General features: G+C 41.5%; 1 protein-coding gene across 31 annotated transcripts in view; it reads left to right on the top strand.

Moving 5' to 3' along the window:
* Window positions 1-15,858, top strand: part of CAMK2B (calcium/calmodulin dependent protein kinase II beta) — a 264,424-nt gene that overhangs the window by 226,696 nt on the left and 21,870 nt on the right. For 17 of the 31 annotated variants that reach the window (XM_077469607.1, XM_077469600.1, XM_077469603.1 and 14 more), the window contains 4 exons: window positions 2,604-2,652; window positions 10,536-10,664; window positions 11,970-12,089; window positions 13,367-13,442. In XM_077469607.1, coding sequence (XP_077325733.1) covers window positions 2,604-2,652; window positions 10,536-10,664; window positions 11,970-12,089; window positions 13,367-13,442 — 374 coding nt within the window. The remainder of the gene's footprint in view (window positions 1-2,603; window positions 2,653-10,535; window positions 10,665-11,969; window positions 12,090-13,366; window positions 13,443-15,858) is intronic. The other 14 variants (XM_077469622.1, XM_077469631.1, XM_077469628.1 and 11 more) reach the window with 1 other exon arrangement.

Genomic DNA, 15,858 nt, shown 5'->3' with positions numbered 1-15,858 from the left:
AGGAATCTAAAACCAGAAACTGTGGAGTCATTGTATTGGCTATAGAGTGTGGCAGGGGTGTGTGAAATTACAAATTATATGAAAGGCAAAACAGTTTACATGGATCTCAGGTGTAAAGTAAGCTGCTTCAATTAATTCTTGCTTATGGATGTACGTACATATTAAAACATCTCTGAAAGGACTATTATTATAAAATAGATAAAACAAACTACACCCTGACCATCATAATACGTTATGTTTAAAAACATGAACATGTTTTATAATATAAGTATGAGCATACTTTAAAAATTCTGCAGTATATTTTCCCCAACTTTATGGGCCTATTCACACCATTTGCGATGTGCTGGACAGCTTTGCCCAGCACTGTCCTCACAAAAGACAAAGGTATTTATTTGCCTTGTTTCTTATGGTGTTAGTTCACACCATTGTGCTGTGGGGGTGTGCACTGAAAAAGGTACTGAATGTAGTACCTTTTTTTAGCATAAACCACCACAACCCAACATCACTGTGTGACTAGAACTCGATGAGATGTCAATTGTCACATTTCAATAAAGTTATAACAAAAAAAGTGTGATGCACTAGGAACGGCACATCAGCGCTGGGTTCTCCAAGCACACAGCTGCAGATGTGCATTCAGCGTGGCTACTGGTATGAATCTGCCCTAACTAACTTGTTAATGTCAAAGAAAAAATAAACTCCAAAATGTTCCAAAATTCTGTAGAATTGTGGTGGTAAGGGTTTTAAAAAAATCATCTTTCCCTGCTGTGCTCCCACTGTCTCAATGCATCTGTTTATTATTAACGTATAGCCAATAAAGGATGCCACACAGACATATGAAAGTTATACCTTAAAGTTAGTTCCTACACTTCCATAGGTCTACATTTTATAGAGTTTTTCCTTAACATCAAATGGAAATGACACATATATTTTGTTCCTAATGGGCAAAGAGGAAAAGTAAAATTTTACTGTACAAATTTGAAAACAATTTTATTTTGTTTCATTTCTAAACCAGTTCCAGAATTAAGTACCCATTGTGTAGTACAATTAGGTTCTGGCTCTTTACTGTATTGATACAGTTATAATTAACTGTTTATCTAAAGAGGCTCATACCAGTTAAAAAACGGGAGGAATGAGGGTTGATTTGTTTCACTTTGCAAGGGACATTTTCCTTAGATTAGTGAATATGGTGAAAGTTCACTTTGCAAAGAAGACACAATCACATGCAAAGAAAAAAAAAACAGTATTTTTGCTTGCACATAATTGAATGATGGAAGTCAGCAGACCTTCACCTCATTCACCAAGCCAAGGGAATGTAAACAGCCTGTATGCCTTTAGTAAATCAACACCATGAATAATGCAGGTGTTACATGTAGCAACCAATCAGAATCCAAAGTATATACAGTATATATTTCTCTAGAGGTCAGGAGTTAAAGTGGTGCTAAAGTCAGAAGGTATTTTTTATCTTACTGCAATCTATGCAGTAAGATAAAAAGCCTTCTGTGTGCAGCAGCCCCTCTAACACTTACCTGAGGTCCCTCTCTGTCCAGCGATGCCCACGAGTGTCTCAGCCATCCCAGTTTCTTTTTCCTGATTGGCTGAGACACAGCAGTGGTGCCATTGGCTCCTGCTGCTGTCAATCAAAGTCAGCCAGCCAATCGGGGGAGAGAGGGGGTGGGGCCGGGTCGAGGCTCTGTGTCTGAATGTACACAGGGAGCTGTGACTCAGCTCAGGTGCTCCCATAGCAAGCTGCTTGCTGTGGGGGCACTGAACAGGAGGGAGGGGCCAGATCACAGAACAGAGACCCCAGAAGAGGAGAATCCAGGCTGCTCTGTGCAAATCCACTGCAACAGAGCAGGTAAGTTTAACATGTTTGTTATTTTTATAGGAAAAAATATTTTATAAATTTATAAAAAATTTAAACACTGTTATTTTACTTGACTTAATACTATTTACCAGCACATTGCAATACTAGTCAGAAAACAGACCATTTTAAACATATAAATATGTAAATATTCTTTGATGGCTAGCAGGGCTAAGTACTGGTTAATAGGGATGAGCTTCGGTGTGTTTGCACACTCTCACCGCGCCGACTTCCTGGCGGGCTCTGCAAGTGGAGTGTGCGAACATGCCGGAGCTCATCCCTACTAGTTAACTGTATTGTTTGGAATCATTAGCAGGGCTCAGCACTGGGTGTGAGAAGACTAAAATTTCAATTTCTCTCAGCTGGTTTGCACAGATATAAAAAAATAAAAAAATAAAAGAGAATCAGAGGCGCTTGGTGCCTTTATTTGTTTTAATGGAAGTATTGTTTGGAAGGACCTAACATTTCTGGTGGGAAATCTTTTGTCACTTGAGTGTTATCAGAAGACAGCAAGTGAGTTAGCTTGCAAAATGGAAACATCCCATTTGAGTGGAGCTGACATTTAGGCTTATAATAAAGGATGAGAAGTCCTAGTTCATTAGGCTAGCTTTGTGTTACAATCCAGGAGTTAAAATGGTATTTAGTTCTAACACATTAAATTTGTGAATGTGATATTTTTGGAAGTTCTTGTAACCATCTTTGTCTCTCTTTTCTTTTCCTACAATTTCTTTGTCTCATATAGGAGTCATCAGACAGTACACATACAAACCCAGAGGATGAAGAAATGAAAGGTATTGTAGCTCTAGCCACATAAAACCTTCCTCATCTTTCATTTTTGATTCAACTACCATTGAATGAAGTAAGTCTTTTCATGCAACCACCTATTTCTAAGAATATACCATCTGGTTACATCAATACATGTCCTATTCCATCTACACCTTCTATATCCATACCAGCTCCATCATTGCACCCATATATTATTTTCCATAGTTTGTCCCTCCTAAACACTGATTCTTGAACAATTCTGACCTTCAAATAATCTCTTAACTAACAAACTCATACACTCTTACTTTGCTTTCTTTCCATCTATCTGTTGTTTTTTGTTGCACTTTATTAGGGTTGTCTCTATTGTCATGTTGTTTTCTGTTTATCATACTTGCCTCAAATTTATTTTTATGGTTTCATCCTATAGGACTCAAACTGCTGATTCAAAATGGTGTCACAGTTATAACTTAAGTTGCCTGCCCACCAACATACAGAGAAAGGGTATATACTGGTAGAGAGGTTTGAGCTTGCCTATAGATGGTAAATGGTGGTCAGGCATACAGGCTCAACATCCCTGCTGAAAGATATTTTCACAAATATGTATGTTTGTGTCAACTGAATATGCATGTTTTATCTGTTTAAGAGGAGTTGCAGCACTTCTTATTCTGCATAATCTCTGTGAAGTCAATAGTAATTGTCTGGGAAGTTTCAAGATGATCAAGAAGGCTGAGTGTTATGGTATTTCAAAAAGTGTGTTCACAGGGCCGCCATCAGGGGGGTACAGCCCACACTCATGTAAGGGGCCGGGTTATCCCAAGGGGCCCGGATGTCCTGAGTGACTCGGGCCCCCAAGGTATTTCCACCCGCTGCCTGATAGCGACCTTCAGTCACTCTGCCACACTTCCTGGTTGCCGGGGTAACGCCAAGCTCACTCCTCACAGGGGGAGGTGGGCGGAAACATTTCCGCCCAGCTCCCCCTCCACCAATCGCAGCAGAAGTGCATCTGGAGGCTTCTAATCTGTGGCGCCTGTGAGGAGTGAGCTTGGCGTTGCCCCGGGAACCAGGAAGTGTGGCAGTGACCGAAAGTATGAAGGGTTTCACAGGATGAGGACTGAAAGGGGGGGGGGGGGGCCCTGCTGGTCTCATCTGATGTTCTCCTCCTGCCACTCCCCCCAATGCCTGATTTTCTTCACATCACAAGTGGTAGAGCTGCAGTCTGCAGACATTTAGGAGATCGAGTGGCAGGAGGAGAAGACCTGCTTACATTCCACGGAGCTCATCCCTGCAGCAGATGGAGGAGATGGGGAGCAGAGTGCTGAGGAGGGATCATAGGAAATTGGCAGGAAGAGCTCTCCCTGACACACCCCTCCAGTTATCAACATGCAATGACAGGGCTCCTTTCTACCCCTTTCTGCATCAATGTCCTGGCTCCTCCCCTCTACAGATGCTGGTGAGTAGCTGTGTCTGTACACACATGTACTAAGTGGAATGTTAATGTTAGGCCCCTTTCACACTGGGGAGGTGGGTGCGTCGGCGGTAAAGCACGGCTAAAAATAGCTGCGCTTTACCGTCAATTTTGTGGCGCTATTCGGCCGCTAGCAGGGTGCTTTTAAGCCCCGATAGCGGCCTAGAAAGCGCCGCTGCAGCAGCGGTTCGGCTGCGCTGCCCATTGATTTCAATGGGCAGGGGCGCTTTAGGAGAGATGTATTCACCACTCCTAATGCACTGCAAAGATGCTGCTGGCAGGACTTTTTTTCCATGCTGCTAGCGCACCGCTCCAGTGTGAAAGCCTTCGGGGGTTTCACATTGGAGAGACAGCAGTGGCTCTTTCAGGCCGCTTTGCAGGCGCTATTTTTAGCGTTATAGTGCCTTTAAAGAGCCACAGTGTGAATGGGGTCTTAGAGGTAGTGTCTGAATTACTTTGATCTCACAATTTATGTATCTTCCCCCCCCCCCCAGGTAACTTTTCATGTGGGTCTGCTAATTATAATCTGTCCTGTTAGGCAACTTTCACACTGAGGTGTTTTAAAGGCGTTTTTTGTGCTAAAAATAGTACCTGTAAACTGCCTTCTCTGCAGCCCCAGTGTGAAAGCCCGAGTGCTTTCACACTGGAGCGGTGCGCTTGCAGGACAGGAAAAAAAAATTCCTGCAAGCAGCATCTTTGGGGTGGTGTGGGAGCGGTGAATACAACACTCCTAAACCGCCCCTGTCATTGAAAACAATGGGCAGAGTTGCCGAAGCACCTGCAAAGCCATTCAGCAGCGGGGCTTTGTGGGCGCTTTTGGCCACTAACGGGGGTTAAAAGCGCCCCGCTAGCGCCCAAAAAGTGCAGCTAAAACAATGGTAAATCGCTGCTAAAACTAGCGCAGGGTGGGGGCAGGCCTAATTTCTCATGACTGCCCTGAGTGTTCAGACAAAAATAATATGTAGTGGCTGATTAAACTTTTAGGGCTCATTCAGATGGCCAATTTGTGGTGTCGTCTATGCAGAGCCGCTGCCAGATGATTGTGCATCCACTTTAGAGCTATGTACAGGCTGCTCATAGAAGTGAATGCATCTGGCAGTGGCTCTGCACTGAGGACAGTACTATTCGGGCGTCTAAATGGGCCATTTATTTGCTACTATCTTTTAGGTTGGCTTTTGCAAAACAATATTTGCTCCTTTCTAGTGTGTAAACTATTTGCTGAACAATCCTTGCTCACACCATGTGCAGTGAGGTGAGTTTTTGTGCATCTGTTTCTGCAAGGGCACAAAGAAAAAAATTGTTCTCTATGTGCCCTGTTCACACCACAACATTGGTATCATGTGTAGATTTTTTTTCTGTGCAGGAATCTGAAACATGTATGCAGTTTTCAGCACAGAAAAAAAATGAACCTGTCATCATTTTACATACAGTGAGGGATAAAGTATTTGATCCCCTGCTGATTTCGTATGTTTGCCCACTGACAAAGAAATGATCAGTCTATAATTTTAATCGTAGGGTTATTCTAGCCTGTTCAGATCCGCGCAATAGCCGAATGATGGCTACAGAGCAGATATGCTTTGCCAGGAGGCCGTCTATTGATGTCTTCCCCTTTCCTCCCCTAAAGGGGGCGTGTGGCTCGCTGTTATCACCCGAGTCAATGAGACTCGGGTGATCACAGATCCGAGTAAGGGGGCAATCCCAGCCCCTTACACACATGATCAGCTGTCAGCCAATGACAGCTGATCACGTGATGAAAACAGAGGATCGGTAATCGTTTTTTTTCTCTTCTCAAGCTGACAGCATGAGAAGAAAAAAAGACAATCGCCTGCTTCTGTTTGAAGAGACATCAGTCCCAAAGAGGAAGAGCCTCTGTGCCCACCAGTACTGCCTGACAATGCCAGCAATCAGTGCCAACTATCAGTGCCCACAAGTGCCACCTATCAATGACCACCAGTGGTGCCAATCAGTGCCTCATCAGTGCCATCTAGCAGTGCTGCCTATCAGTGTCAACTACCAGTGCCGATCAGTGCCCATCACTGCCACCCATCGGTGCCTGCTATCAGTGCCACCTATTACCTCCATGTTTGATGGTGGGTATGGCATTCTTGGGTTCATAGGCAGCATTCCTCCTCCAAACACAGCGGGTTGAGTTGATGCCAAAGAGCTAAATTTTGGTCTCATCTGACCACAACACTTTCACCCAGTTCTCCTCTGAATCATTCAGATGTTCATTAGCAAGCTTCAGACGGGCCTGTACATGTGCTTTCTTGAGCAAGAGGACCTTACAGGCTCTACAGGATTTCAGTCCTTCACGGCATAGTGTGCTACCAACTGTTTTCTTGGTGACTATGGTCTCAGCTGCCTCGTGTAGTTCTGGACTAATTTCCCACTGTTCTCATGATCATTGGAACTCCATATGGTGAGATTGTGCATGGAGGCCCAGACCGAGGGAGACTGACAGTTATTTTGTGTTTCTTCCATTTGCGAATAATCACACCAACTGTTGTCACCCTCTCAAAAAGCTGCTTGGTGATGGTCTTGTAGCCCATTCCAGCTTTGTGTAGGTCTACAATCTTGTCCCTGGCATCTTTGGACAGCTCTTTGGTCTTGGTCATGGTGGAGAGATTGGAATCTGATTGCTTACTTCTGTGGACGGGTCTTTTATACAGGTAACAATCTGATATTAGGAGCACTCCCTTTTAATCTCAGCTCATTACCTGTATAGAAGACACCTGGGAGCCAGAAATCTTGCTGATTGATAGGGGATCAAATACTTATTTCACTCATTAAAATGCAAATCAATTTATATCTTTATTGAAATGTGTTTTTCTGGATATGTTTGTTGTTATTCTGTCTCTCACTGTTAAAATAAACCTAACTCATAATTTTTGTCAGTGGGCAAACATACAAAATCAGCAGGGGCTCAAAAACTTTTTCCCCTCACTGTATCTGCGCAGAAAAAATCCACACGTGATACCAGTGTTATGGTGTGAATGGTACACATAGAAAACAATTGTTTTCTTTGTGTCCTTACAAAGATGTATGTAAAAAATATGTACATCTCTGCACATGGTGAACAAGCCTATGCAAGTCAAATCTGTATGTTTTTTTCCATCAGTTTGTATGCACGTATGGTGTGAACAAGGCCTAAAAGTTAATGGGGGCCTCTTTATAGGTACGGGAGACAGAAGTGCCTTAAATATCATGAAAGGGTTAACAGAAACAATGTAGAATATTGGGTATTGCAATATTGGGTGGCAAATGCAGAATACAGTGTGTTGGCTTGACCCCATTGCAGTCTAGAACTATTGACAACTGACCACTGGAAACATCTTGACATGTGGCATCAGCAATGCACAAATGTTGACACATTGTTATATGTGTTTCATTGTATCTCATCTATATTCTTTGTTTACACTTTTGTACATTTAAAATTAACTCTGTAGTTCTGTTAGAGGTCTTGATAAACATTTAATGTATGTATAATGTAGTTTGGCGGAGCCACTATGTTAACAGGGACAACTATTGAGTAATCCAGAACATGAACAGACAGAAATCAGAGTCAGACAGACCTCAAATATAGCATCATCAAACAAACTAACCCATTGATCAGGCACAGGCTTGCATGTTCAACAGTCTATTTGTCCTTTTGTGATCAGTGTACAGCTTTGAACTGCAGAGAACTGTGTTTCAGTGCTGAGTAATAATTGGCAAATGGAAACGGTTGACCATTACAGTAACTAAGGACAAGGAAAGAGGAACTTGTGTGTTATTTAAAGCCTCACACTGGAATAACTATTTTAACTATTATAAGGGTAGTGATTCTTTCTATAGGCTCCCCAGCTGTAACTGTATACATTTGTATGCTTGCAACCTTCCAATTTATCAAAATCCATACACACAAGGAAACTGTGATGTCACTGCTAGCTACTACAAATTCCTCTCTCCCCAATGTATGTGGACAGGCAGTGCTCAGGGCTAATGTCACTTCACCTTTCCTCTGCCTGGCACAAGGACACTACACATTCCTGCGTACATAAGGATGTTTTTTTCTTGGTTGGTTAGTACTAGGGCAGGTCTCTGTGGGTGGTATCAGTGTAACTATGCCCTCTGTTTACGCCTGCAATACCTGTCACCTCTGTGATTTACCCTTCTGTAAACACACACCTGGATTTTTAATGTCTATACAGAGGAGGCTTTTACAGGTAAATAACCTGCATAAACGACATGAAATACACTTATAATCTTATTTTTGTTTAATTTAACTGTTAGAAGAGAAGTATGGGGGTTTGGTTTTTTTCAGATTTATACTTACCTAGCTGGATGCAGCATCTCTCTGATGCTACATCTGTCCCCCACCGGCTCTAACGCTGAAAACCGCATTATCAAACACCACCAATCACTTGGTTCTCAGAGCTCCCTGAGCAGAGAGCTGGTATCTGGCAGTCAGCAGTTCTCTGCTCTAGACTCCCCCCCCCCCAATATTCACTGGAGTGCTGGACTGTGGAGGGGGTGGGAGTGGCCAGCTCAGGCTCTCCCTGGATTGCTGAGAGGCTGAGCCAGGTGCCGGTCCAGGCATATGGCAGGTCCCGACCATATGGTCACAATCCTTCTTGAGCCTAGACTGGCTCGGTGACATCAGCCGACAGTGGGCTTCAATGTCTGCTGAAAAAAATGGGTCACAGGAGTGCAGAACGAAATGCACTCCTGTGATGTACAGGAGAAGTACAGCCAAACGAGCTTTGGCTGTACTTCTCCTTTAATACTTCCTGATATAGACCTGAATATAATGGCTAGGCAAGCAAAATATTACATATACGGGGCCGTCTATAATATTGATTGGACCTGGGGCAAAAAAATTCTTGGGGCCCCCCTCCCCCATGCAATTTCGCTCTCCACCTCTGAGACATACAATAAATAGCAGCTAGACTTAAAATCAGTTTACTGTATCAGATCAGGCAGCTATTGTGATTGGTTGCCAGAGGTTACAGAATATCATTACTGCTTACTGACTGGTTGCTAGAGGCTACAGTACACATTAAGGCTCACTGATTAGTTAGTTGCTAGAGGTTACAGCACATGATTTCTGCTTGTTGATTGGTTGCTAGAGATTACTGTACAGTAATCTAGCAACTGGTTGCTATAGGTTACAGTACATCTTCTCCTCACTGCAAGGGGGCATGATATATATGAATATCACCTTTATTTACATATCAATGCCGCCAGCTTCAGCTATTTACATATGAATGTTGCTGCTATTTACATATGAATTACGGTTATTTACATGTAAACACAGGGTCTGCAGGTGAGTCATCTTTACACAATAGGGCAGAGCTGGGCAACATTAGTAGCAGCACTTCACACTGAGATATTGAGGCACAGCACAGGACTAAAACTTCAAGGGACAAGGGAATTTAAACTGGAATGGTTGGCAAGTATGAGGCAGCTGCTTTGGGCCCCACAACAATGACAGGGTCCAGGGCAGCTGCCCCTTTTGCCCTGCCTTAAAGACGGCCCTGTACAAATCTGATCATAGATTAAAACAGTGGGCATTTGCAGTTTGAGAACGTTGTATGAGAAGAATTTTCAGTTTTATTAGACTGTCAGTACTCTTATTATACAATTTTGGGCATCTTACTTTGCACCCTACTGGTCATTAACTACCTACATTAGGCCATTGATAACAGGACCCTATAAATCACCTATTGTGCTGAGTTTTTGAACATCCAATATTATCAAACGAAAGCACCATATGGTACACCACTTATGGCAGTAAAGGAACAGAACCCAAAAATGTGTTTGATACCCTTCTGTACACCTATTTATGATGCCTATAAATCTAGCTTTAAAGTAAAACTATAAGCAACATTTTTTGTTTTGGAAAGAGTATGGGAGGGTTGTAACCGCTCTCAGTTTTTTTTTTCACCCTCTCTGTCCCATTGCAGAGATTTACCTTCACTTCCTGTCCCATGGCCAAACAGGAAATGAGAGGTAATCCCATTACTTTTCTAGGAACAACCCAAAATTTGGGTACCGTTAACTGGTACAGACAGCAATACAAACTGACGAGTGTTCTTATCCCTCTCCACACCATCCAAAACTAAAAAAAAAAAAAAATGCTTTGGCTTTAGCATACTTTAATAGTTCGGTTTGACAATGTAACCAACCATCTTGCAACTTTAAAAGAAAAGCTTGGGTATTTTACAGTGGAATAACCATTTTTACTCAGCAGGAGGGTATACAGGATGTCCTAAGTATGTGTGCTCTTTATTTGAGCTTAATAATACTCATGTTGTCTTGCAGTTTTCTATGGTCTTAAACTTTGCATGTTCAACTCATAACATCCTTGCTCCTCATGACTTGCTCTACTTATTCTCTCTTCATAATCATTATTTTTCCTTCTTTCTCTGGCTTCACCTCCTCTTCTCTCCCCGTTCTCTCTAGTGCTGAAGTTCTCAGACATTTTAAGCTCAGTGAGGCGGGGTTCGGGGGCCCTGGAAGCTGAGGGACCTCAAGCAGCGGTCGCTCAGCAGCCCCTCTCCCCATCCTTCCCCCATTCACCTCTTGCACAGCGTAAGTAATAGGAGTGGGGCACAGAAATCCCTTAAACCTATATGCATGGATAGTTCAGTAAAGAAATCGATTTCTTACTTCTACTCTGTTAGAATAAGGATATTATTGGATGCTACAATTGTTTTTATTAATTAATAGATTTTTTTAAAAATCACATGTAATTTCTAAATGATGTTTAAATGTATTAAGTTAATACAATGAAATAATACAGTGAAAATATAAATATTTTAATCCAAGATGCTAATATATTTAATTACAGTTGGTGCTGCAATGGGCAGTGGATTCAGATTAGATTATTGAGAAGCCCCTTGTGTTTCTGTCACAGTTTATATGTGCGTGGGGGTTTGGGGTTGGCTCTGCTCCCTACATGCTTTCTGGGGGGTAGAGACTGGCATTGTCCTTGGCTGTTTGTAATGAGATGTTGTTTGTGTTTGTCACTCACATTGCTACTGTGTCTCTGCTCTTTCTGTGTTGATATCTGTCTTCTTTTTTCCCCCTTTCTTTCCCTTAACTTGGTTGCTTCCTTACCATTGCCCCCCCCCCCCCCCCTTCCCATTCTTTCATATTTGCCATGGCCCTTCTACTTCCTCTTTACCTTTCTTCTTGGATTTCCAAATTTCTTTCTTTTTCTCTGATTTTCTGTCAATTTCCATTGCGATTGGTCTTCCACATCCATCTTATTTTTATTGTTTCACTATTGCTGATTCGCGATGTTTCCATAATAACTACTTTTGATCACATTTTCTGCCTTTGTGTATATCATCGTTCCTTCTATATTTATTTCTGTGATTGTGCTACAATCTTGTGGCTTATTCCTCACCTTCTGTTCTTTATCTTCTTGCTGTACCCTGCTTTTCATTCTTTGGTTGTTGTTATTGTACTTTTTTTTTTATTTCTGTTCCTTGCACTTCTTCTTGCTGTCCTCGGTTACTTTTACTTTTTTGCTTTTTGTGTCTATATCTCACGCTCTCTACCTTTTTAATACCTGTCTATCTTCCTTTTACTCTTATCCTTATACATTCGCTTTTGCTTATGTTTTTTGTCTTTTTACATTTGCTTCTCTATTTTTCCTGTCTCTTTGCTCCTTCTTTGTCCCCTTTCTTACACCTGTATGCTTTTCTATCTCTTGTTCTGCTATGCCTGTTAATGCTTCTCTGATCCTTATAACTTTCCTGACTTTCTGTCACTTGTCCTTATAACTCTGTCTCTGCTGTTCTGTCTCTTGTCCTACTTCTTCTGTTTCTGCTTTTCTGTCTCTTGTCTCTATTTCTATACCTGGTTCCCGTCTCTTTGTCCCCCTCCCAGCTGCTAGATTCACAGATATATTTAACACAGTCAGACGAGGCTCAGAAGCAGAGGGGGTGCAGTATTCCAACACGCAGCATCGGCTCTCCCAGCCCCATCTAAACTCTCCGTTTGTACAGCGTAAGTAGAACTAGCGCATACAAACGCATCTCACATGGGCTCACTCTCCTCCTCCTTACTTTTAAGACCATTGTCTCTAGCGTCTCACCATATTTTTGTTCTTACAATCCTCTATTCTCTCAATAATTTACTCACCAGTGTGGTTGGTTATCTTCTCACCAGCTCCTCATCTTCAATAAAAAAAAACGTTCTTCCATATATCAACCACTTTTCTCCTCCAGCCAGATATGTTTTACTTATTCGTTTCTATCTACCATGCTCATCATGCATGCTTTCTTGACTTTTTTGTTCACTGGGACATATACTTTCTCATCCATTGCACAATGCTCTGGCTCAACTGTACTGTTGCTCACCTTTTCCCTTCTAAGCACAATATCAGTAAACTTACAATATTTTTTTCCCTCTATCCAGGTGTCCTGTCTTCTTCTGTTGTAGTTTTCTCACTTTATTCCTTATTCTGCATAGTATTGTTATTTACTCAATTTTCTGTTTACATGTGACTTTCCTTTTTCTGTGATAGTTTTCCAAGTTACCAGTTGACAAAGTGTCATCTTCACACCAATGTTCTCACTTTTTTTCTAAGCAGAGTGGAGGTTTGTTCCCACAAGTTTACTGACCCAAACTGTGGGGTTATCTGACTTGCCATCAAGGTTTGCTACATCGTTCAAAATGGCCATCTCCGAGTCTCAACCCAGTTAGAACTTTAAACCTTTGTTTTACCATATTTTCTACTATTTTATTTCCATGTGTATTGGGAAATGATTACCTAACCATGCAATTATTGCAATATCCTTTCATAATGCAATATGCTAATTTTCACTACACCACACAAGCTCTGATTTTCCCGAGACTGACAGGCAATCTTTAGTTCTATACAGTCCTGGAGAAAAGTTGTAGGGGTCAAGCGGTCCTGAAGGAGAGGGACAGATCTCTATTTTAATATTAAAAAGAGTTAGTTCTGTCTAAATATGGCCATTCTAACATTTCGATTCCATTTATACATATTTACATGAACAGGTGAATATCATCTCTGACGCTTACATCTTGATTTGACGTATTGACCCCAAATTCCACATTCTGGTCATTGTATATGTTTTCATCTGTTGAATTGAAGGCTGAAACATTATTTTGTTTAGCATCTCTTCCATACTTATATTTACTATTAGTATCTCATTTAACGTTATGTGTTCCTCCAGATTTTCCCTGACTGTTTTTTTTTTCTTCAGTACTTCTCTCGCTCTATTCTGTTTAGTTTAACCAACCACTTTGTTTTCCAGCTCGGAAACAGGAGATTATTAAGATAACAGAACAGCTGATTGAAGCAGTGAATAATGGAGACTTCGAAGCATATGCGTGAGTTGCTGTGCTCTGTTACTAACATATACAACAGAGCTTTACTATTAACATACATTGCAATCATGAATATTAGAGGATTACGGACACAAAAGAAAATGGGAAATAGTCAATATGTACTATTGTGCAGAAATAGGTTAGGCTATTTTCACACTGGGGCGTTGGCGGTAAAGCGCCATTATTTTTAGCAGCGTTTTACCATTGTTTTTATGGAGGTTTTCGACCACTACCAGGGTGCTTTTAACCCCCGCTAGCAGCCAAAAAAGGGTTAAAACTGCCCGCAAAGCGCTGCTTTACTTTCAATGGGCAGGGGCGCTTTAGGAGCAGTGTATACACCGCTCCTACAGCGCTGCAAAGATGCAGCTTGCGGGACTTTTTTTTTACCATCCAGCGAGTGCACCCCTCCAGTGGGAAATCCCTCGAGCTTTCACATTGTAGTGAGAGGAGAGGCTTTTTCAAGGCGCTTTGCAGGCGCAAATTTTAGCGTTATAGCGCCTGTAAAGTAAAGTGTGAAAGAAGCCTTAAGCCCCATACACACTATCAGATTTTCTGCTGATTTTTGTCTTCAGATTTACCAAAACCAAGTAGTTCAAGGGCCTGCCTGATTGCATACAAATTGAAACTCCTGAGGGTTGACCTCATATTATATGCTTTTGGTAAATCTGAAGACAAAAATCAGCAGAAAATCTGATAGTGTGTATGGGGCTTAACAGAAGATGTTTCCTTGTTCATTCTGTTGCATGAGAGAATATTGCACTATAGTATAAAGCAATTTTCTTCCACATCTCTTGATAGCATCACACTTTACAGAGCTACTATACTCTTAAAAGGTTAGTTCACCTTTCCGACACATTTGCAACATACTCACCATTTATTTCAACATCCCCAGCTCATTACATAGCATTGCTCGGATTGTTTAAAAAAAATGCCCTTGCTCAAATGAATCTAACCAAATCTCCTAAACAGGCCCTGTTGGGTTAAAAGGTAGATGAAGCCTCGAAAAACCAGAGAAGACTCCTCCCTTTCATATTTGTATCTGCCAAAATCACCATTGCTAGAAACTGGAAGTCGACTGCTATCCCATTTGACCGCCTTAAGCACAAACTTTTCTGGCTCATGATAAATTAAAGGCTCTCTGCAATTCTAAATGGCAAAATAAAAAGTGTTTGAAAAAGTCTGGGGTCTGTAGATCAGATACTTGACCAATGATCCCAGGACTATACCCGATTAGTATGCCTTCAAATGGTTCCCCCCCACCCTTTTTTTTTCCTACCCCCCTCTCTCGCTCTTCTCTCTGCTCTCTTATTTGTGTGTATGAAATATTATGGATACGCAGTTCCAGTAACAGTAAATAGAACTAGAACGTCCCCTTTCCTTCATGGAGGAAGCCTTCTTTTCCATATAAGGAGGGCGATCCAGTACTGCATCAATCCAAATGGATTTTATGCAAATGATATGCCATATTGAGTTGACAAGATATATGTAGCCTCTTTTCAAGATATCATTGTTAGACCCTTAATGTTCGAGAATAACCCATATGCCCACAGTTAAGTGCCTTGGAAAGGCCAAAGAATGACACTCTATAGGGAGTAATCTATAATTAATACGGGGCTTAGGGCTACATGCCTTCTGTTCTTCCTTTAATTGTTAACACAAACTTTTCCTGTTGTTGATATATAAGCACTCCATAGTGTGAAAATATTGTATATTGAATATATATATTGTGTATTGTTTAAAATCCTCATTGTAATCTTTCTACTCTTTGTAAAAACCTTCAATAAAAATATTGAAACAGAAAAAAAAGTCCTTCCAGTCTATTTCTGTAGGTTGTGCAAAGCTTTTCTGCTAAAACTCCCTGGTAACTGGACCCCTTCTATGCAAGACAGGTTGGAAATTAAAAATGCACCCCCAGCAGGTGCTAAGGCTCGTTCAAATTGCATGCATGTGCAGAGCATTCTTTGCCCCTCTTGCATTGGCTTTGACATAAATCCGAACTCAACTGCTGCTGCTAGAGGGGCGCATGCATGCAGTTTGAATAGGCCAGAGCTGCAGCTGGGGGTCACTGCCAACCAACGACTTGTCCTGTCATTTATGCAGGACAGAGGAGGTCCAGCTACCTGAGAATTTTTTAAGAAAGGCTGAGCATGGCCTACATAAATGGGATGGAAAAGGAGCACCTTTTTAAAACACTGAGCAATGGTATGTAATGAGCTGGGGATGCTGGAATGCAAGCAGGGTTTTGTTAGAAATATACAAAAAAGGTAAACTAATCCTTCAAGAAAATATTCAATATTGGTCTCCCAATGGCTCTAAGTCCAAGAGCTGAACAATTTCACTAGGTCACAGGAGAGCACAGACTCTGGACATACTTCTGTTTTAAGCATGATCACAAAATTTTCAGTCCTGGAATATTTAA

This window comes from Lithobates pipiens, unplaced genomic scaffold (genome assembly GCF_037356315.1).
Source record: "Lithobates pipiens isolate NorthernLeopardFrog02 unplaced genomic scaffold, aLitPip1_a1.2 Scaffold_8, whole genome shotgun sequence".
NCBI lineage: Eukaryota > Metazoa > Chordata > Amphibia > Anura > Ranidae > Lithobates > Lithobates pipiens.
The sequence above is the reverse complement of the archived record's forward strand: the minus strand, read 5'-3'. Positions and strand labels throughout refer to the sequence as shown.